Here is a 21,755-nt window from a genome sequence, read left to right as displayed (position 1 = left end):
TGCCACCAATCTTGGTGTCATCTGCAAACTTAATAACCATGCCCCCTATATTCTCTGTAATATTCCCTACAATAATGAAATTTAATGCAGAGAAGTGTGAAGTGATTCATTTTGATAGGAGGAAACTGGAGCTAAACGTAAAAGATATTATCCCAAGAGGGCGCAGGAGCAGAGAGGCCTGGTGCGCCCACATTATTTAACGTGGCAGGGCAAGTTGAAGTAGTTAATTCGGCATAAGGGATCTTGGGCTTTATAAATAGAGTACAAAAGCAAGGAAGTTATGATAAACCTCAATGAAATAATTTTGCATTCAGTTCTGGACACCACACATTAGGAAGGATGTGAAGGCATTAGAGGGGGTGGTGAAAAGATTTGTGAGACTGGCTCCAAAGATGAGGTATTTTCGTTACGTAAAAAGATTGGCACTGTTCTCCTTAGAGAAAAGAAGTTTGAAAGGAGATTTCATAGAGGTATTCAAAATCATGAGGGATTTGGATAAAGTAGGTCGGAAGAAACTGTTCGTATTGGTCGAAGGATCAGGAACCATGGGCACGTAGTTAAGGTAATTGGCAAAAGAACCAATAGTGATATGAGGAACAACTTTTTTATGCAGTGAGTGATTATGATCTTGAATACACAGGCTGAGAGTGTGGTAAAGACAGATTCAATCCTGGCTTTCAAAATTGAATTGGATCACCATCTAGAGAAAGAACGAGTTTTGGGAAAAGGCAGGGGAATGAAACTAGATGATGTAATGAAACTAGTTGATGTAATCTTGCAGAGAGCCAGAGACAAGCTTTATGGCCTCCTTTTATGCGACAATTATTCTGTATGATTTTACAAGTAAATTTCTGTGGCCCTGCCACATTAAAATGAGATTGGTGCATGACGAAGCAATTATTGGGAGGAAATGGCTGTGTAAACATTCCCAGCACCTTGTCAGGACAGCTATTGTTGTAACTTAACTGTGTTGGCCAGCCAAAATTTGATATGTCTTTTTTTCCACCTGACCTAATGAGATGAACACATCTTGCACAAAACTGAGTTGTGACTCTTCAAATTAATTCTGTAATTTTGGTCTGTGTGACGCTTTTGTTCTGTCTATTTTGATTTCCTTCAAACTAAGTGCAAAGGAGAAGTGCAACTTATTGGTTCTGATTTTAGCTGTGCAATTGAGTGGGTTTTATACGAGTTAAAATTGGGCCCCAATTAAAATTAATTTGGTTTTGTACCTGAAAATTGTGGTTAACTGAACTATCGTTGATGGGTTTTATTTGTTCACCAAAATTTCATGGAAAAATATACCAGGGCACTGAACCTTGTGTTTGTATTTCATGTTTACTGGCTTATGTCTGAATTTTGTGAACCCAGAAGCTTGGAGAGCGTCTTTATTAATGCCTTGTTGCATTTGGTTGAATTTGATACCATCATTTCTTGGGATTTGCAATTTGAGGTGTCTGCAAATAAATGGGAACACTGATTTCAGCTTGTGAGACTACATGATAAGTATCCAGACAGCCCAGGAAGACAGAAATGCTGGAAACTCCTGATGTTGCGAATCGGTTTTAATGTCCAATTAACAAGGCTATTTCTAGTATTGAGGCAACTGAGGCACCCGCTTCTGTAACTTCTGTTCTGATTTGTAAATGTATATAACATTATAAAGTTGTGATTACATTAAGAAAATGATGAGGTTTGATTGTGAAGGGAGAGAAGATATTGTGTGTCAAAAATTCTACTCCATAACACCAAATAAACGACTGAGCAGCAGCCAGTTGCCTCTATAAAATCTGTCCTGAACATAACCTTACTCACCAACACTGATTTGGAGGATGCTGCTTTGAGCTGCAGCTACACCTTTGCCAGTTTAAGACTTCCATTTTTTTTCCAGCAGAATTCCAGAAAAGAATGTATTTTGTATCATTAATATGGAAAGATTATGTTGGAGGCATATTGAAATTTATAAGAAACCTTTAATAAAAGTGAGATGCTTCTGGTGCAATGCTTGTATCTGTTTGAATAGCCAATAAATAGGTTGTCACTGATCCACTGACAACATACCGGGTATGAGGTGTAGCTAATGTTTATGGTTCTTCATAGCAAGGAATTGCAGGTATAAAGCTGTATTCCACTACATGGTGGCACAGTAGGTTGCTACTGGTGAGCAGCCCAAAAAAAGGTTGATTTTCTTTCACAGTGCCTTACCACCTCTTTCTCCCCTTCCTCTCATGAGCTGGCTGGACAGCATCTTATTGCTTGAGAGATGCTACTAATGTATCCTTATGTAAATACCACAATGTCCCAAATCGCTTTATAGATGGAAAATAGAATTAAAGGTGGGATTCTCCAATTTCATTTGTTCTTGCCCTGCTGCCAACAAGAAAGGAGAATTTGAAGCTCAGTGAAAATTTCATCCACTGCAGTGGTACCGGAGAATCCCAGCCACTGACTAGATTGGAGGTTTTGGCGTAAGCAAAGGATGCTGAATGACATCAACAAAGATTAAGTGGGTGACCTGAATGTTATTGAAAAGATGAATTTTAAGATGACTTTCAAAGGGGAAAGGCATGGAGAAATACAGGGTTTTAGATAATAAGTTTTAGAGTGGCTGAGACTGATGAAAGTTTAGACACTGGGCAGGTGGATAGCAGAAGTAAGGTGCACGAAAGGTTAGTGTCAGAAGTTGTGTCAGAGGAATTATTAACCTGACATCGATATTATGAGGAAAGCCTTGGAAAGATTTGAAGATTTGGACAGCGTTGGAATTTTATTACATTGGAAGACAAGGTTGGGGACAAGAGGCAATTAACGTGGATCAGGATGCCTGTTACCTGTGTGAACATCACAATATTTTCTTGTTATGAAATAACTGAACTGTTGGTTATTAAATGTTTAATTTTACTATTTCAGGTTGTTTTAAAATGGTGACCTGAAGTTTCTGGCAGGCTGTGCTGGTTTGTTCAGCGCAATCTGTCAAATCAGTACAAATGGTTGAGGGATTTCAAGGGTAAACTATGTTCAACAAAAACTAAATTTCTGTAGTCTTTTGTGCTAGCTCAAAAAACATTGTGCTGGAAGGCGACCCTGACCACAAAACTGACCATACTCTGAGACTGAATGAATCACCATGACAAGTTTCTGTTAATTCCGTCCTTTTGTGGGTTTTCAAGGTCAAAGATCTTAAAATTAAGCTTTCTTTTAGTCAGATTGACACTGTTAGACACTTTTAAAGCTTTCTTTAAATTTACTAAAGAAACTGAGCCCTATACCCTAACTAGTAAATGATTCTTTACCATTTTTTAAAAGTTATTTTCAGTTATTTGGAAAGTAGATGCTTGGTTTGACACTGCTTACAAATGCATCATCATTTGATAAACCCATTAACAGCACAAAGTTACCACTCAAATACATCAAGGAATATATTGGAATTGTATTTTAATATATTTGAGGAAAGTTCTGAAATGCTGCTCAATTGGACTGGTTCATGTAATATCTTGCAATAATAAGAAAGATGTACATTTATATGGTGGCTTTCATAACTGCAGGATGTTCTGAAACACTTGATAGCCAGTGAAGAATTTTTGAAATGTATTCATTGTTGTAATGTAAGAAATACAACAGCAATTTGAGTCAATCAGGTTCCCACAAACAGTAATATGATCAGGTGATCTGTTTTTGTAATGTTGATCGAGGAGTAAGTATTGGCCAGGATATTGGAGATAAGACCCCAGCTCCACTTCCCTGTGTGATGTGGAATGTTTTCCTTTCACCTGAAAGGGAAAGCTTAATATCGCCATCCAAAAGATCACCTCCTGCAGCATAGCACTCAGCTTTGATTTTTGCATGCAACCACCTGAGGGAGACTTGAACACACATCTTCACATTGAGGCAAGAATGCTACAAACTGTGCCATGGCTAATGTTGCAAAAAATAATCAATTCTGAAAACTAGTGCCTTTCTGAGCACTTGGATCCCCACTATACCCAAAGTGGAAACTTTACCACAAAATGTTGCATTTTAAACTGCACTGAACTTAATTTTTCAGTTTAGAAAACTGAATGTTTTGGAAATCTGAAAGGAAACAGAACTTCCTGAAAATTGAGAATTCATTGGTCAACATCTGAAAGAGATTTATATTTCAAGGGTGACTTCTCATCAGAAGTTAAGACTATCACACCTAAATTGTTGTTAAAGTTGTTGATCACCATTGCTTTACATCTGCAGTGCTTTCCTGTTTTTATTAAAAATCATGTCATATTAACCTGATTGTTAAACTTTGTTTTGAGAAAATTGAGTGCACGTATATTTATTCCTCAAAGAAATATGCTGTAGATTATATTGTCTTTGATCTGGAATCTAGGTTTGAATCCATTCCAGACCGAAAGTATAAAAGTCTCCCGTCTGTGAGCTCTGAGCATTCTATATGAAATGAGTGCGAAACAAGATGGTAAATCGTAAAGTGGAATTGTTCATATAAATTGTGTCTAATTTTTGAATAAAAGCACATTTTCTTCAATATTGCCTGTCCACCAAGGTGCTTTTGAAGTGCATTCAACATCTTGTCTGGAGTAAATCTACATATTTATTACTTTTAAAGTTACTTCATAAGTACAGGAAATTCTATCTTTTTAATATTCAAGGATGACTGATTATATATATTTAAGTAGTTTTGATCTTGTAGATTATTATTCATACAAAATTATGCAACATCTTTGTGAATGTGAGTGCCTTGTGGTACTAAGTATCATGGTTTATTCAAACTGCTGATGGCAGGGTAACATGTAGAAAGGGAGTTTTGAGAAAGGATTCCTGTGGTTTTACTGTATATTCCAACCATGCTGGATCCAGCTCATTATCCTGCTAAATAAATATACCTCAAAAATTCACCTTTGTCTTCTTTCAGCTCCTTCTGTTTGGTTGTGCTCACTTTCATTCAAGGTTTTTCCTGATGCAGGTTCCTCCTCTTAGCTTTAATCTTTCAGACATCCTTCACATATTCTTGTGTACTGTGAAGAAGACAATTTTCAGCTATACAGCATACATATCCAGTCTCTTGAATTAATGGACTTATTTTCATTTGGAGCTGCCATTGGTCTGACTGATTTAAACTTGTAACATTTAAAGATTGTGTTTTCTGAATCTGTAGTTAATGATTGGCACTAAAATGTTTCACATGGTAGCTGTGGCTGCTTTGTTTAAAGTTTTCTAAGTCTTGTGTGAGATGCTGTAGGGAAGTGTTAATCTGTCATATAGAAGCATTACAGTATTAAAGGCAAATTGAAACTCATTTCAGTAAATTGCTTTCTGTTGCTTTTGTGAAGGCAAAGCAAATATTCGGAACATGTTGGGGTGGCATAGCAGTTAGCGCTGCTGCCTCACAGTGCCAGAGACCCGACTTCAATTCCGGCCTTGGGTCACTATCTATGTGGAGTTTGCACATTCTCCCCATGTCTGTGTGGGTTTCCTCCGTGTGCTGTGGTTTCCTCCCATAGTCCAAAGATGTGTGGGTTAGATTGATTGGCCATGCTAAATTGACCCTCGTGTCAGGGGGATTGCAAGGTAAATATGTGGGTTAATGGGAATAGGGCCTGGGTAGGATTGTGGTTGGTGCGAACTCGATGGGCTGGATTGCCACCTTCTGCACTATAGAGATTCTATGATTATAGATGCCAACTTTAAACGATGACCAGCCTCTCTCTTTATATTGGTTACTTGAAGAACGATCCTCTAGTGAGGCAAGATTTGTTGTTATTTGTCACTGTGAAAAGATACAAAGCTGTTAACTATAACAGCTGTTATACTAAATTAGACTAGACAGTATTTTATCAGAATTCATGTTACTACGTGAAAACATTACAGGTATGAAGGCTTTCGATTGTTGCATATCTCCAATTTGCTTGGAAACAGTATACCCGGTTGACGTTTGACAAGAAAGGACTCAGTGTTGACTATTGCTATACTTCGTTTCATCAAAATTGATTTTAATGCAAGATGGTTTGAATGCCCTTTCGAAAATAGCAGCGTATTTGTTATTTTACTCTACTGTTCCAGTGATTTTTGTAGATATTCATCTCCTTGTAATAAGCAATTATTCATTTTAGCCTAATTACAATGACATCTCATGTATTTTCCAGTCTTCAACCCAGCTGCTCTGATTGCTTACCTATGAGACTTCACACCAGACATCTTATGCATAGAATCAAGTTTTTTGATGCATTGGAAGTATGGAATGATGCCAGTGGAAGCTCACTAAATTATTTGTTCATTTGATGTAGACATCGTTGGCAAGGTCAACATTTACTGCTCCATCCTGAATGCCTTTGTCAAGGTGACTGTGAGCTTGAACTGCTGCAGTCCACATGGTGTAGGTGCACCCAAAGCACTGTTATAGAAGGAATTCCAGGATTTTTAGCTCAGTGATAGTGAAGGAATATGATATATTTCTAAGTGAGGGCTGCTGTTTGACTTGGAAGGGATTCTTGCAAGAGGTGGTGTTCCTTTGTACCAGCTGTCTCTCCTTCTAAGTGATAGAGGTAATGCGTTTCGAAAATGTTATCAAAGGAGCCTCGGCGAGCTACTGAAATGAATCTTGTAGATCAGCGACAGATAACCTAGGCAAGTGAGTGGGCTGCAGTGCACTACAAGATTGAAATCAGGCTTGTTCACTAATCATAATCCAACTGAATATTTCATAACGAGTTATAAAAAAATGCTTAATCACTTGTATATTAGTAGAACCATGATCAACTTAAAATCGTGAAAACAAAAGAAGTATTTACGCTTTGGATGCAGAGGGAACAGATGGCTCTCAGTGTCCATGTTGTCTACAATCAGCATGCTATTCTCTTCACTTGTCTTGTTTTTATGTATATCACTTTGGTCATACCGATAGGGAAAATCTATATGGTTGGAAATCAGCAAAATGTGGCACCCTGCGCATGGGCAACAGTCAACAAAATGTCTCATGCTTCACACTCAGAACCCAGAATGGCTGCAGGTTGCCCACCAGTGTTGTAGATGGTGTACACTGTTACTACTGTGCACCACTGATAAAGGATGTTAGAAATGCTGACTATTAAATTTAGTAACACATCAGAGGATACTGAGGAAAGTAAAGGTGGAAATTGCAGAGTTACTGCTCATTATCATCCAACAATCTTTTGGATATTAGGGTAGTGCTGGAGGACTGAAGAATTGCAAATGCTGTACCCTTCTTCAAAACACAGTATAAATCCAGCAATGTAGGCCAGAAAGTTTAACTTTGGTCGTGGGAAAGCTTTTAGAGACAGGGCAAAATTAATGGTCAATGAGACAAGCAGTGAAGATTAATTGAGTAAAGCAAGCATGGATTTGTTAATAGAATTGTGTTAATTACCTTGATTAAGTAACAGAGTAATTGTGAAGGTGATGTGGTTGCTATTGATTGTACGGAATCAGAAAGGCATTTTGTAAGCTGACACGTAATAGATGTGCCAGCACTGTTAAAGCCCATGGAGTAAAAGGAAAAGTGACAGCATGGATACAAAGTGGACTGAATGGCAGGAAACCAAGTAATGGTGAACAGTTGGTTTTTGGATTGCAGGAGGTATGCAGTGGGATTCCCCACTCTTATCAGGATGTCATTTCTTGATGTGAATTCATAACCAAGACTTAGGTGTGCAGGACATAATTTCAGAATTTGTGATGGCCCAATGTTTGGAAGCATTGTATGCTGTAAGGAGGAAGTGAAAAACTTAAGAAGGCAGGCAGATATTTTACAGATTAAATTGAATTCAGAGATGTGTGAAGTGACCCACTTAGGGAGGAAGAATCAGAAGAGGCTATATAAAATAAAGGGGCCATTTTTAAAGGGTTCAGGAGCAGAGGGATGGGGGTGGGGGGGCATAAATCATTAAAGGTGGCAGGGCAGGTTGAGAAAGTGGTTAAAATACATATGGGATTTGGGCTTTTTTAATTTAAGCAGAGTACAAAAGCAATGGATCTTTACAAAGCTCTAGTTTGCTCTCAAGTGGAATTCTGGGCATGAACTTTTAAGACAGATATGAAGGCATTAGAAATTATGCAAGGCTGAGAGACTTCAATAATGTGGATAGATTGTTCTAAAATTGGTCTCCTTTTTAAAAAAAAATTCAAGAGTTGGTTGATGTGTTCAAATGACAATGGCTCTGGACAAAGTACAGAGGATAAACTTACTACATTAGCAAAAGGGTTGAGAATCAGATGACTTGTGATTTTTAAGGTGGCTGGGAAGAGAACCACCAGCAAGATGTGGTAAATCTTTTTTAATTTAGCAAGTGCTTTGGATTTGGAATGAACAAGCACAAAGGCAGGTACAATTGTAGCTTTCAGAAGAGAGTTGCATAAGCAACTGAAGAGAAAAAACTGCAGAACCTTGGAGAAAGAGCAGGAAAGGCAAACTAGTTGTGTTGCTTTTGGAGAGACCCAGCTCAGACATAATGGGCCAAATGGTGGCTTCTGTGCTGAACCAATTCCATGATTCTGTGGTGTAGGAAGTGAATATTTTAAGGTGTTGAATGGGGGTTCCAATCTAGAGAACTGCTCTGTCCTGAATGGTGTTAAGCTTCTAGAATGTAGTTGGAGATGCATTGAACCAAGAAACTGGATAGTATTCCATCACATTCCTAACTTGTATCTTTTAGATATTGGACATGCTTTGAGGAGTCAGGACATTAGTTACTCATTGCAAAATTCTCAGCCACTGACCAGCTCTTGCAGGTACAATATTTATGTGGTAGCTCCAGTTCAGGTTTTGGCCAATGGTAACCTCAAGAATTTTTGGTGGGGAATTCAGCAATTAATAATACCATTGAATATCAAGGGGAAATATTAACTACTATCTTGCTGAAGATGGTCATTGCCCCCTTGTGTTGGCTCCTGTTCGATTGGTTTGTGGAACACTTCTTCCAATTTTGGAACAAGGCCCCAGATATCCATGAGATATTTGCAGGGTTTATTGCCTAACGTGCCGTCATTGTATCAAATACACAGGTTGATTTTGGGTTGTCCATCTTGTTTTGTTCTTATTTGGCTTTTCCATACTGATTTGGGATGACTGAATGGCTTAGGCCATTTCAGAGGCCAGTTAAGAGTCAGCTAAATTAATGTGGATCTGAAGTGACAATTAGGCCAGACTAGGTAAGGCTGGCAGACTGCTTTCGCTAAAGAATATTAGCGAACCAGATGAGTTATATAACAATCTGAGAGTTCCATGGTCACTTTTACTGAGACTAGCTTTTTATTGCAAATGTTTTTGATTGATTAGCTTTAAATTCCCCAACTTTGTTGGTGGAATATAAACTCAAGTTTTTTCTAATTCATTCATGGGACATGGTCATCATTAGCTGGTCAGCATTTATTGCCCATCCCTAATTACCCTTGAACTGAGTAACTCAACCACATTGCTGTGTCTCTGGAGTCGCATGTAGACCAGACAAGATAAGGATGACAGATTTCCTTCCCTAAAGGATATTAGTGAACTTGATGGGTTTTTTCGACAATCGACAATGGCTTCATAGTCATCAGTATATTCTTAATATTGAATGCAAATTTCAGCATTCAAACCAGGGTCCCCATTAGCTGTGTTTCTGGAATAATAGTCTAGCGATAATACCACTAGGCCATCGCCTCCCCCATTAGTCAATGCTTCTGGGGTATTTGTCCAATAACATTAATACTTTGTTGCTGCTTGTGTGATGAATATGAAAAGTGTATTTGGAAGGTGCTCAAAGAGTAACTACACATGTTTCCAGCTTCTCAACAATGTTCTTGATTTGTACAAGATAATTCCCATTACTTCAATGCTTGCCAATCTCTTCTTAACCAATACTTTACATTCTCTTTCTACAATGTGTTGAAGATTGTAAGGATCTGTTTCTACATGGCCCAGAAGATTGTGCATACCTAATGATACTAGCTTCATATACTTTTTCTTTGTTTGTGGCAAGTCACTTCTTACCAGTGTTCAGTTCTATCAGATACAACCCTGGACTGGGAGAAATTTGATTTACAGATCTACACAAAGGATTGCTTGCTGAACTGTGTCTTATTTGGTTTAAAGCCAAATGTCCTGTCATGTGCTTTTACATCAAAAGCATCTTTGATTTAATGTCTGTTAATTAAACAAAAATGGTCGAAGAAAATGAGGACAAATTGTTTTATTTAATTATAGTCTAATCTTGTTCCAGAAATACCATGTGTAACTTACTTTGCTGTGATTGTTTGATTACTCAAAACAGGTTTTAATATTTAGAGTTGTCACCATCCCTTTTTACTTGCCTCTCTATTGACCTTCTCAGCCCTCCTCCTTTCTCATCTCTCTCACCATTGACATGAGTACAGGCAAGAGAGCTGTTTGGATGGAACTATCCAGTAGATGGAGTGCAAGAACAATTTGCAGTGATTTACATGAGCATTTTGTGTGTTTTCTCTTTCTACTAATCTCTTGTGCACAAACCAGTTGATCTCTGTTACTCCCTGGCAGCAGAATCAGGATCAGAAACTTGGTTGTGCAGAAAATAATATACACGAATGATTTCTTGCATTTATATAACTATTTCTCTTTTCATTTTACTACATTTTGAAACTTGCCTTTTAATCCAATAATACTATTTGTGCCAAAATAAATGTTTCCATGTCTGAACTACAGAATCTTGTGCGAAGGAAATTATCAGTGCAAGTCTATTGCAGATCTGTACCATACTAGGATGTTTTCTTGAAGATATCTTTGTTGCAGTATACATGTAGGTTTGTTTGTTTGTTGGAGTGTGGCTGATTTTTGAACATTCCTTATTGCTCTGAGAAGTTATCAAAATAAGTTGTTTTTATAGGTTGCTCAGTTGTCTTTACTGCATCTTTTACTTCTGCTATGCTGAAGTTAAACCATTTGAGCTGAGAACAAGAGGCTGCTTGCACTTCTTTGCATAAGCCCTGTTCAGTATTGTTTTGGAATAGAATAATGTTATTTCAAGTGTGCATGAAGTATTCATACTGCAGGTCCAATTATAACCATTTGGGATTGTTGAATTAGATGGTTGTATAATGCTATTAATGTTGACTGTTTTGTTTCCTGCAGGACTACGTATCAAACAGGAACTGGTAACCAGTTACCCTCAAGTGGTAGTAGTTCGAGTTCCCACTCCTTCAGTCCAGAATGATAGCGACATCACTCTATTGCGGCACCTGGAAAAGATGGGATGTCGTCTGGCCAACCGTCCGCAGGCCATATTGCACTGTATCAACAAGTTCTGGACGTTCCAGGAGTTAGCTGGTCACGGAATACCACTGCCTGATACTTTCTCATATGGTATGTACAAATGGATGTCAAGGATCCTTTTGCAATTTTTGAGTCTTTAACAATATTTTATTTTTGTAGAATTTGGCAGTCAAATAAAAACACAATACCCTCTGACAAATTAATTGTATTTGGTGCAAGTTAGTCTATGCAACTTCAAGTTGTAGCTTTCTTCGGCACCTGCAATGGTTACTACTCATAATTGTTACATTTACAGCTGTAAACCTACAGTTGAAAAATAAAGTGAGACAATTATAAATTGTGTTTCCTTTCCATCCTTGATCTTTGTGTCTTTTTTCTTGTGGGCACTTGATGTCCCTGAAACTGAACAAATTGCCAGGATGGATAGTTGAGACCAGAAATATTGGTCTTGTTTTAAGAAATGTCTGGATGTAATGGGATGGTAACTGATGGGGTCAGTATTCTGGGGCAATAAAATAAAATGTGTCTAGGTTTTGGCTCAACTTGTATCTATTAATTTTCTGCTTATCTTGTGGTGGGAGGTGGAGAGGAGGAAAAAAGATTGTTCTGTCTTCGCAAACAGCCAAATTGGGAAAATAGGAACTGAAACATTCTCATAGTCTTATTCCTGTTTATCTAATAACCTAGAAACTCTCTTTTTACAACAGGTGGTCATGAAAATTTTGCAAAAATGATTGATGAAGCTGAGCCTTTGGGTTATCCAGTAGTAGTTAAAAATACGCGAGGTCATCGAGGTATAAATTCTTTCTCATTTTGCAGTTAAGTACTGATATAGTGAAGCAACACAAAATCAAATTTAAATCAGCAGTCTTTATTACCATTCTTGTTAACTAGAAATCAAAGTAGTGAAGGATGGTGTGGCCTTCGCTCTGCGATGAGGTAGCTGATCTCATCTGTGATAGCAGTTGAGGCACTATATGCAGTTGGATAGTTTGCTCATTATTAGGTGGGATGAAATGGGGAAGATGCAGGGGGAGGAATGTGGGAAGAGATTTGGCGTAGAATCAGTGAGACCTTTGCTCCTGATTACAATCCACTGACTACTAATGATAAACTTGAATGTTTGCATTTGGGTAAAAGCTTGCTCAGCTGAGATTCTGCCTCCCCTGGGATGAAATAACCCACTGATATGCTCACTGAGCGTAGTAAGAATAGCTCCCTTGATGAGGTACCGGAGGTGCCTGGTACTCAGTGGAATGGCAAGAACCAGCTTTTCAAGGGGAGCAGCAAAGGGAAAATACAACAGGGATTAAAATCATTTATTCAAATAAATAATTGAGTTTATATAAAAATATCACAGAGTGAAATAGTATATTGTTTTGTGTTTTAATGTCATGTATATCAAGGATAATGTTTCATTGTTTATTGCCTGAGAAGAAATAGCATTTATTGTGGCATAACAGGAGTTTTGACTCTATGTTGTCCTCTTCAGGGAAGGCAGTGTTCCTGGCACGGGACAAGCATCATTTGTCTGACTTATCTCACCTGATACGGCATGATGCCCCATACCTTTTCCAGAAGTACGTAAAGGAATCTCATGGGAAGGATATCCGTGTGGTCATGGTGGGAGGCCGTGTGATTGGTGCAATGCTGCGCTGCTCCACTGATGGCAGAATGCAAAGCAACTGCTCACTAGGTGAGATTTTGCACTTTGTGGGTAATATTTGATGATTTGTGGCTTCCCCAGTGACATCATTGGTAAAGACTTTGCGTAACTCAGCTATATAGAACATAGAAAGTACAGCATAGTACAGGCTCTTCGGCCCTCGTTGTTGTGCTGAGCTATGTCCAAACTCAAGTTCAAGCTATCCCACTCCCTGTTATGTTCCGTGTGCCTATCCAATAACCGCTTGACAGTTCCTAAAGTGCCCGACTCCACTATCACAGCAGGCAGTGCACTCTACATCCCAACCACTCTCTTTGAGTAAAGAAACTACCCCAGACATCCTTCCTATAACTCCCACCATGAACCTTTATAGTTATGCCCTCTAGTAACAGCTACATCCACCCAAGGAAATAGTCTCTGCACGTCCACTCTATCTATCCCCCCTCATCATCTTATAAACCTCTATTAAGTTGCCTCTCCTCCTTCGCTCTTAAGAGAAAAGCTCCAGCTCCTTCAACCTTTCCTCATAGACCTACCCTCCAAACCAGGCAGCATCCTAGTAAATCTCTTCTGCACTCTCTCCAATGCTTCCAAATCCTTCCTATAATGAGGTGACCAGAATTGCACACAATATTCCAAATGTGGTCGCACCAAGGTCCTGTACAGTTGCAGCATAACCCCACGACTCTTAAACTCAAACCCCCTGTTAATAAATGTTATAAGCCTTCTTCACAGCTCTATCTGCTTGAATGGCAACTTTCAGAGATCTGCAGATATGAACCCCAAGATCTCTCTGTTCCTCCACAGTCTTCAGAACCCTGCCGTTGACCCTGTAATCCACATTCAAGTTTGTTCTACCAAAATGAATCACCTTGCACTAATCAGGGTTAAACTCAATCTGCCACTTTTCGGCCCAGCTCTGCATCCTATCAATGTCTCTTTGCAGCCGACAAGAGCTCTCCACCTCATCCACTACTCCACCAACCTTGGTGTCATCAGTAAATTTACTAACTCACCCTTCAGCCCCCTCTTCAAGTCATTGATAAAAATCACAAATAGCAGAGGCCCTAGCACTGATCCCTGTGGTACACTGCTGGTAACTGGCCTCCAGTCTGAAAATTTTTCCTCCACCACCACCCTCTGTCTTCTATGAGACAGCCAGTTATTTATCCAATTGGCCAAATTTCCTTCTATCCCACACTTCTTTACTTTCTTCATGAGCCTACCATAGGGAACCTTATCTAACGCCTGTCTAAAATCCATGTATACGACATCAACTGCTCTAGCTTCATCTACACACTTAGTTACCACCTCAAAGAATTCAATCAAATTTGTGAGGCAGGATTTGCCCCTCATAAAACCGTGCTGACTATCCTGGATGAAGCTGCATCTTTCCAAATGGTCATAAATCCTATCCCTCAGGACCCTTTCCATTAACTTACCGACCACCGAAGTAAGACTAACTGGCCTATAATTACCAGGGTCATTCTTATTTCCTTTCTTGAAGAGAGGAACAACATTCACCACTCTCCAGTCCTCTGGCACAATCCCTGTGGACAGTGAGGACCCAAAGATCAAAGCTAAAGGCTCTGCAATCTCATCCCTTGCCTCCCAGAGTATCTTAGGATGTATTCTATCTGGCCCAGGGGACTTATCGACCCTCAAGTTTTTCAAAATTGCTAATACATCTTCCCTCAGAACATCTACCTCCTCCATCCTATCAGCATGTACCACACTCTCATCTTCAAAAACATGGCCCCTCTCCTTAGTGAACACTGAAGGGAAGTATTCATTCAGTGCCTCACCTATCTCTTCTGACTCCATGCACAAGTTCCCACTACTATCCTTGACTGACCCTAACGTCACCCTGGTCATTCTTTTATTTCTCACATAAGAATAAAAAGCCTTGGGGTTTTCCTTGATCCAACCCACCAAGGACTTCTCATGCCCCCTCCTAGCTCTCCTAAGCCCTTTTTTTTTTAACTCATTCCTAGCTATCTTAACTCTCAAGCGATCCGACTGAACCTTGTCTTTTCATCCTTACATACGCTTCCTTTTTCCCCTTGACCAAGACATTCAACCTCCTTTGTGAACCATGGTCCCCTCACTCGGCCATTTCCTCCCTGCCTGATAGGGACGTACCTATCAAGGACACGCAGTATTTGTTCCTTGAACGAGCTCCACTTTTTATTTGTACCCATACTTGATGGTTTCTGTTCCCATCTTATGCTCCCTAATTCTTGCTTAATCGCATCATAATTACCCCTGCCCCAATTATAAACCTTGCCCTGCCGTGTGACCCTATCCCTCTCCATTGCAATAATGAAAGATATCGAATTGTGGTCACTAGTAAAAGTCACCCATGATAACTACCCTGTGACCTCCGCACCTATTCATAATCTGCTTTGCCATTTCCTCCTCCACATCTCTATTACTATTTGGGGGCCTATAGAAAACTCCTATCAACATGACTGATCTTTTCCTATTCCTAACTTCAGCCCATATTACCTCAGTAGGCAGATCCCCCTTGAAATGCCATTAAACTATCCTTGATTAACAATGCTACTGTTCCACGTCTTTTACCACCTTCCCTACTCTTACTGAAACACCTATACCCTGCAACTGCCAACAACCATTCCTGTCCCTGTTCTAACCGTATCTCTATAATGGCCACAACATCATAGTCCCAAGTACCAATCCACACTCCAAGTTCACCTGCCTTATTCCGGTTGCTCCTTGCATTGAAGTAGATACACTTTGACCCACCATCCTGTCTGCCTGTATGCTCCTGCGACCTTGATATCTTCCTCAGTATCTCACAACTTTCAACAATGGCTTTTGGACTATAGCTCATTTTATCATCCCCCTGACAAATTAGTTTAAATCCCCCCAAAGAACTGTAGCAAATTTTCCCTGCCAGGATATTGGTGCCCCTCTGGTTCAGGTGCAAACCTTCCTGTTTGTACAGGTCCTACCTTCCCCAGAATGTGCTCCAATTATCCATGTAAATGAAACTCTCTCTCCTACACCATCCCTGCAGCCACATGTTAATCTGCAATCTCTCTCTCTCTCTCTCTCTCTCTCTCTCTCTCTCTCTCTCTCTCTCTCTCTCTCTCTCTCCCTGTTCCTCAACTCACTAGCACGTGGCACTGGCAACAAACCAGAGATGACAACGTGCTTTGTCCTGGCTCTCAGCTTCCACCCTAGCTCCCTAAATTCCTGTTTTAAATCCCCATCCCTTCTCCTACCTATGTCATTGGTACCGATGTACACCACGATCTGTGACTGATCCCCCTCCCCCTTAAGGATCCTGAAAACACGGTCCGAGAGGTCACAGACCTTTGCACCATATAAATGGATCATATCTCAAAGTTTGCAGATGGTACTAAGTTGGGTGGGAGGATGAACTGTAACAAGGATGCATCAGCATGATCTGGCAGGTTGGGTGAGTGGGCAAATAAAAGGCAGATGCAGTATAATTTGGATAAGTGAGAGTTATTCACTTTGGAAGCAAAAAACAAGAAAGCAGATTACTACCTGAATGGCTGTAAATTGGGAGAGGGGTGTGTGCAGTGGGACCTGGGTGTCCTTGAGCACCAGTCATTGAAGGTAAGCATGCAAGCGCAGCAGGCAGTAAAGAAGGCAAATGGCATGTTGGCCTTCATTGTGAGAGGTTTAACGTACGGGAGCAGGAATGTGTTGTTGCAATTATGCAGGGCCTTGGTGGGCCATACCTAGAATATTGTGTACAGTTTTGGTCTCATTTTCTGAGGAAGGATGTTCTTGCTCTTGAGGGAGTGCAGCAAAGGTTTTACAGGCTGATCGTGGGGATGGCGGGACTGATGTATGAGGAGAGATTGACTGACTAGATTAGGATTGTTGTCGCTGGAGTTCAGATGAGTGAAGGGGGGAAATCTCATAGGGACATATAAAATTCTAACAGGGATAGACAGAGTAGATGCAGAGGGCATATTCTCAATGGTGGAGGAGTCCAGAAGCAGGGATCACAGTCTGAGGATTTGAGATAGACCATATAAGACAGAGGTGAGGAGACATTTCTTCACCCAAAAATTCATGAGATTGTGAAATTAATTTCCACAGTGAGGAGTTGATGTCTAAACATTGAATGTATTCAAGAGGCGGCTGGATATAGCACATGAGGCGAACAGGATCAAAGGTTATGGAGAGAAAGTAGATTAGGCTATTGAGTTGAATGATCAGCCTTGATCATGATGAATGGCGGAACAGACTCGAAGGGCCAAATGGCCTCCCCCTGCTTCTATCTTCTATGTTTATATAAGTCCCAGGTCTGATCGCTGGTCTGGTGTTGGACAATTGGGAGCTGGATTAGGGAGCAAGTGGGGGTGGGGGGGGATTGGTGGGGGGTTGAGTTTTGGAATTAAAGTTGGGTCTGTAATTGGAAGGAGCCTATTCACTTTAATTGTGCTTTACGTGACCTAGGCAGGCTTCTTGATTATACTGGGCATTGCATCAAAAATGTGTCTTCTAGAAGTTATAATATTAAATAATTCCTCCTTCAACTGCTCTATGATCTCCAAACCAGAAAACTTTATTTTTTAAAGAAGTAACTTATTTGAGGAGTAAGCTGATCATATATTGGATGTTGTTAATCCAAACTAGCCAGGAACAACCCACATTTGGAATAACGTGTTTATTTATAGTACCTATTAATTGTTTTTCAATTTTGCAATTATTTTGCAGAGTTACTATGTCTTTAAATGTAATCCATAAACACAAATTCCAAAATAATAGGAGGTGATCTTTCCAATTTAACTGTTTTCAATACTGATCTGCGCAAATTAACAGTATATAGATAACTGGTGTTGTGCCTTCCTAAGAACTGTTCTATTCTAAATTGAAGGACAAAGAACAGGGCCTTTGCCCCACCAGGTCTGTGCCATCACAGAGATGCTGCTTTAATCTAATATTTTCTTGCCTCTACATGGTCCATACCCCTCTATTCCCTGCCTTTTCGTGTATCTATCCAGTTGCTGGGTGGCACAGTAGCACAGTGGTTAGCACTGCTGCTTCACAGCTCCAGGGACCTGGGTTCAAGTCCCGGTTCGGGACGCCGTCTGTGTGGAGTTTGCACATTCTTCTCGTGTCTTCTTGGGTTTCCTCTGGGTACTCCGGTTTCCTCCCACAGTCCAAAGATGCATGGGTTAGGTTGATTGACCATGCTAAAATTGCCCCTTAGTATCCTGGGATGCTTAGGTTAGAGGGATTAGTGGGTAAAATATGTAGGGATATGGGGTAGAGTCTGGGTGGGATTGTGGTTGGTGCAGACTCAATGGGCCGAAGGGCCTCTTCTGCACTGTAGGGTTCTATGATCTTGAGCGTTGTTAAAAAATCTGCTTCCGCCACCATCTCCGACAGCGAGTGCCAGGCATTCACCAATATAAAATGTTGTGGATGCTTGAAATTAACTAAAAACAGAAATACTTAGCAGATCTGACAGCATCTGTGGAGCCACAATTAACAATGCATGGAGATGATCTTTTGTCGGAATTGGGGGAAAAAATAGAAATAAGCAAGTGAGGGAGGAGAATGAAAAAGAGAAACTCTGTAATTGGGAGAAAAATAGGAAGGATGAAATGATAAAGTGTTCATGATGCAGGATGAAAGGAACAGACAACAAGTAACAAAAAAGGACTTGTGAATAATAGTATGATTTCTTTTTGTTGTTCTTATTCCAATTCAATCCAATCAAGTCCAATTCAGAGTCTCAATAAGTTGAGACATTCCCGATCCAAGCCGACAAGACAGGGCTCCCACCTCCTGTCTTGAGCTTGATCTACATGATCCAAGCTGATTGGAGTAGGAACAGCTCCTTCTCCAAGGCTTGATCTCAGTTGCCAAAAGGCCAAGATGCCGCTTTTAAAAATTGCTTCAAATGAAGCTGAAATTTAATCTAATGACTTCAACCAAGCACAGCAAGTCCACACTACACTTGATCTTAGCCAAAAGATATGATGAACAACTGTAATCCAAACCAAAGGAAAAAATAGAGTAAAACTGAAACTCTAAGTCTCTAAGTCTAGATCCTCCCATTAGCACTTGACTTTCTTGTCAATCAACCTAATTAAACCCTACTCTAATACCCAGAGGACAACCTCAAAAAATAAACAAAACTGCATTAGCTCTGTTTAAAACAAACACCCCAGTAATTGGAATCAATTATTCTTCTGCATTCTTAGAATGTGGGTTGCCTGGAGCAGATAGATCGGCACTGTAAACCAGAGTTGAATCTTAACATATCCTTCACAAGAACCATGATACAAATCCATTTCTTAAAGGCACAGTTTAATCACACATTGGACAGTGTGTATGAAGTTACTAGTGGTCAAAGGGAAAATCCTGTGGTAAGTAGAATTGTGGCAGATGCAAGGAAAAATAGTAGATTATCAGGTGATAATTGTCAGAGCCCTAGGATATTACTACAAGATTTCTGCAGGGAAGTATCCTCAGCATAAATTTCTTCAGGTACTTCATCATTGACCTTCATTCTTGTCGTAATGCCATTGAAGCAGGACTGTTTGATAATTCTAGTGTTCAGTTCAACTCTCCTGATAGAAGCCCACACCAAAGATTTTGTATGTGGTGTCTGTCTTGTTTTAAGACAGCACTGCAGAAGTGAGCCACCTGACTTGTGGAACCAATGGGAATGGAGAATGAGTGATCACCCCAGAGGGTGGAATCCTCTCTCAGGCAGAATCATACGGCAGCCATGTAGTTATCATCATAAAGACCAGAATATGACTCCAGGGCAGCCTAGAGCTGAAGCTCCTGTAAATAGTCTCTTATCAATAAAAACCTTCAGTTCCAAAACAAAGTCTGAAATATCTGGACAATGCTAGAGTGCCACAGCATCACAGTAACCTACATCAGGTTCGGGACAAGATCCAAGGTTGGTCTGACGAGAGCAGGTAATATTTGTTTCATATAAATTCTAGGTAGTAGCCATCTCCAGAAAGAAAACAGTTAACACTGCTGCATCACAGCACCAGGGACCCAGGTTTGATTCCTGGCTTGGGTCACTGTCTGTGTGGACTCTGCATGTTCTCCCTGGGTCTGCGTGGATTTCCTCCAGGTGCTCCAGTTTTCTCTCACAGTCCAAAAGATGGGACGATTAGATGTATTGGCCGTGCTAAATTCTCGCTCTGTACCCAACTAGGCGCAGGAGTGTGGCGACTAAAGGATTTTCACAGTAACTTTGTTATCAGCAGGTTCAGAGCCACCAAGAACCAAACCTGAACCTGTTCAGCCATGTCAGCACCATAGCTATAAGAGGACAAAACCTCTAATAAGTGGCTCACCTCCTGATCACAAGTCTTTCCTCCATCTATAAGGCTCCAATCAAGTTTGTGGTAGATAAGCCCACCCAAACATATAAGTACAGCTAGATATGTACACAAAAGACTGGATTGTATGCAGGATCCAGCTGCATGATTTTTGCTCATGTCATGACTTCATATCCACCTCCTGTTACCACTGACATTACAAGGCTGGAATGTATGTCTGTTGCAGAAATTCAGTAAGGTTGGTTCAACAACCATTCTCTGCCCTGAGACCTTTACCATTGAGAATGACAGGACAGCAACATGATGAGAATTTCATCACTTCCATGTTTCCCTCCCAAGTTGTGGGTGATACTTCCTTGGACATGTTTTGTCATTCTTAATTTGTTCTGAAATTCATGACCTCGCACTCCTATGGGAGCAGGAGCATCATGGAGATTATAGTAGAGTTACTAAAGATTGCTACTAAATGAATTCTTGGCAGCATTGCAGAGATGAGGGAGATGGTAGTTCGAAAAATAAACTGTTTAAGACACCAGTAGGAAAATTGGGAAAGTTGTTACGTTCAGTAGTTGGCAACATTCTTGGAGGAGAAGTGACTGTTCTTCCTTTCAAGTTGGGAAAAATTGCTGTTTAAATGTAAATTTACTATCTGGGAGTTGAAGATTGCTGTCTGGGTATTTGTAAAGAAAAATGAATGGAGTTATAATCCAGATCCAGTGAAAAGTCTCACAACACCAATTTAAGGTCCAACAGGTTTATTTGCAATTACGAGCTTTTGGAGCGCAGCTCCTTTATCAGGTGAGTGAAGGAGCAGTGCTCAGAAAGCTTGTATTTCCAAATAAGTCTGTTGGACTTTAACCTGGTGTTGTGAGACTTCTTGTTGTGAGACTTCTTATTGTGCCCACCCCAGTCCAACGCTGGTGCCGGCATTTCCATCTCCTAATCCAGGTCAGCCTGGACCACAAGTTTTGCATTTGAATTTGGCTAGGAATTCACTTCAGGAGTGATTCAAATGACACACTACGGAGCTCTTATCAAACAAAGTTTATTTTAAAATACAGTTAACAAAGAGCAATAACTTTTACCAATTACCAACAAGAAGAAAACAATCATGATATTGTATAAACCTTAACTAAATACTGTTCCAATGAAACAAACCTCCTTGTACACACACACCTGCCACAGGTTTAAAACAGAAAATAAGAATGCTGACTTGATGCTGGAACTTAGTCCTTTGGTTAAAGAATTGAAACTCTGACTTCTAAGGCTTGTAACTTTCATCAGACCTTGAAGTAGAGATAATGCCCCTGCTGGCTTTTAGCTTTTATCGAGCAAACAGCAGAATTTTCACTCGAAGGCAAGAAGATCACCTCCCAGCCATCCAGCTGAATTTACAATACCGGGCCGAGAAAGAGAAAGAAAACTTGCCTGTAGCTTGAAAACCGGGAATGACTCTGAACCAAACTGAAAGGAAACAAATTCCTGTCATCTTCTCCCTAACAATTCAAAAGGTTGTAAACTTCCAGATAATGCT

The 21,755-nt window shown here is 40.1% G+C and overlaps 1 protein-coding gene across 1 annotated transcript in view; it reads left to right on the top strand.

Moving 5' to 3' along the window:
• rimkla (ribosomal modification protein rimK-like family member A) overlaps positions 1-21,755 on the top strand; it is a 78,082-nt gene that overhangs the window by 47,509 nt on the left and 8,818 nt on the right. The window contains exons 2-4 of the mRNA XM_080215108.1: positions 11,093-11,323; positions 11,941-12,027; positions 12,726-12,929. Of these exons, the coding sequence (XP_080071234.1) occupies positions 11,093-11,323; positions 11,941-12,027; positions 12,726-12,929 (522 nt within the window). The remainder of the gene's footprint in view (positions 1-11,092; positions 11,324-11,940; positions 12,028-12,725; positions 12,930-21,755) is intronic.

This window comes from Carcharhinus amblyrhynchos, chromosome 30 (genome assembly GCF_965287045.1).
Source record: "Carcharhinus amblyrhynchos chromosome 30, sCarAmb.v2.hapA, whole genome shotgun sequence".
In the NCBI taxonomy this organism is placed as follows: domain Eukaryota; kingdom Metazoa; phylum Chordata; class Chondrichthyes; order Carcharhiniformes; family Carcharhinidae; genus Carcharhinus; species Carcharhinus amblyrhynchos.
The sequence above is the reverse complement of the archived record's forward strand: the minus strand, read 5'-3'. Positions and strand labels throughout refer to the sequence as shown.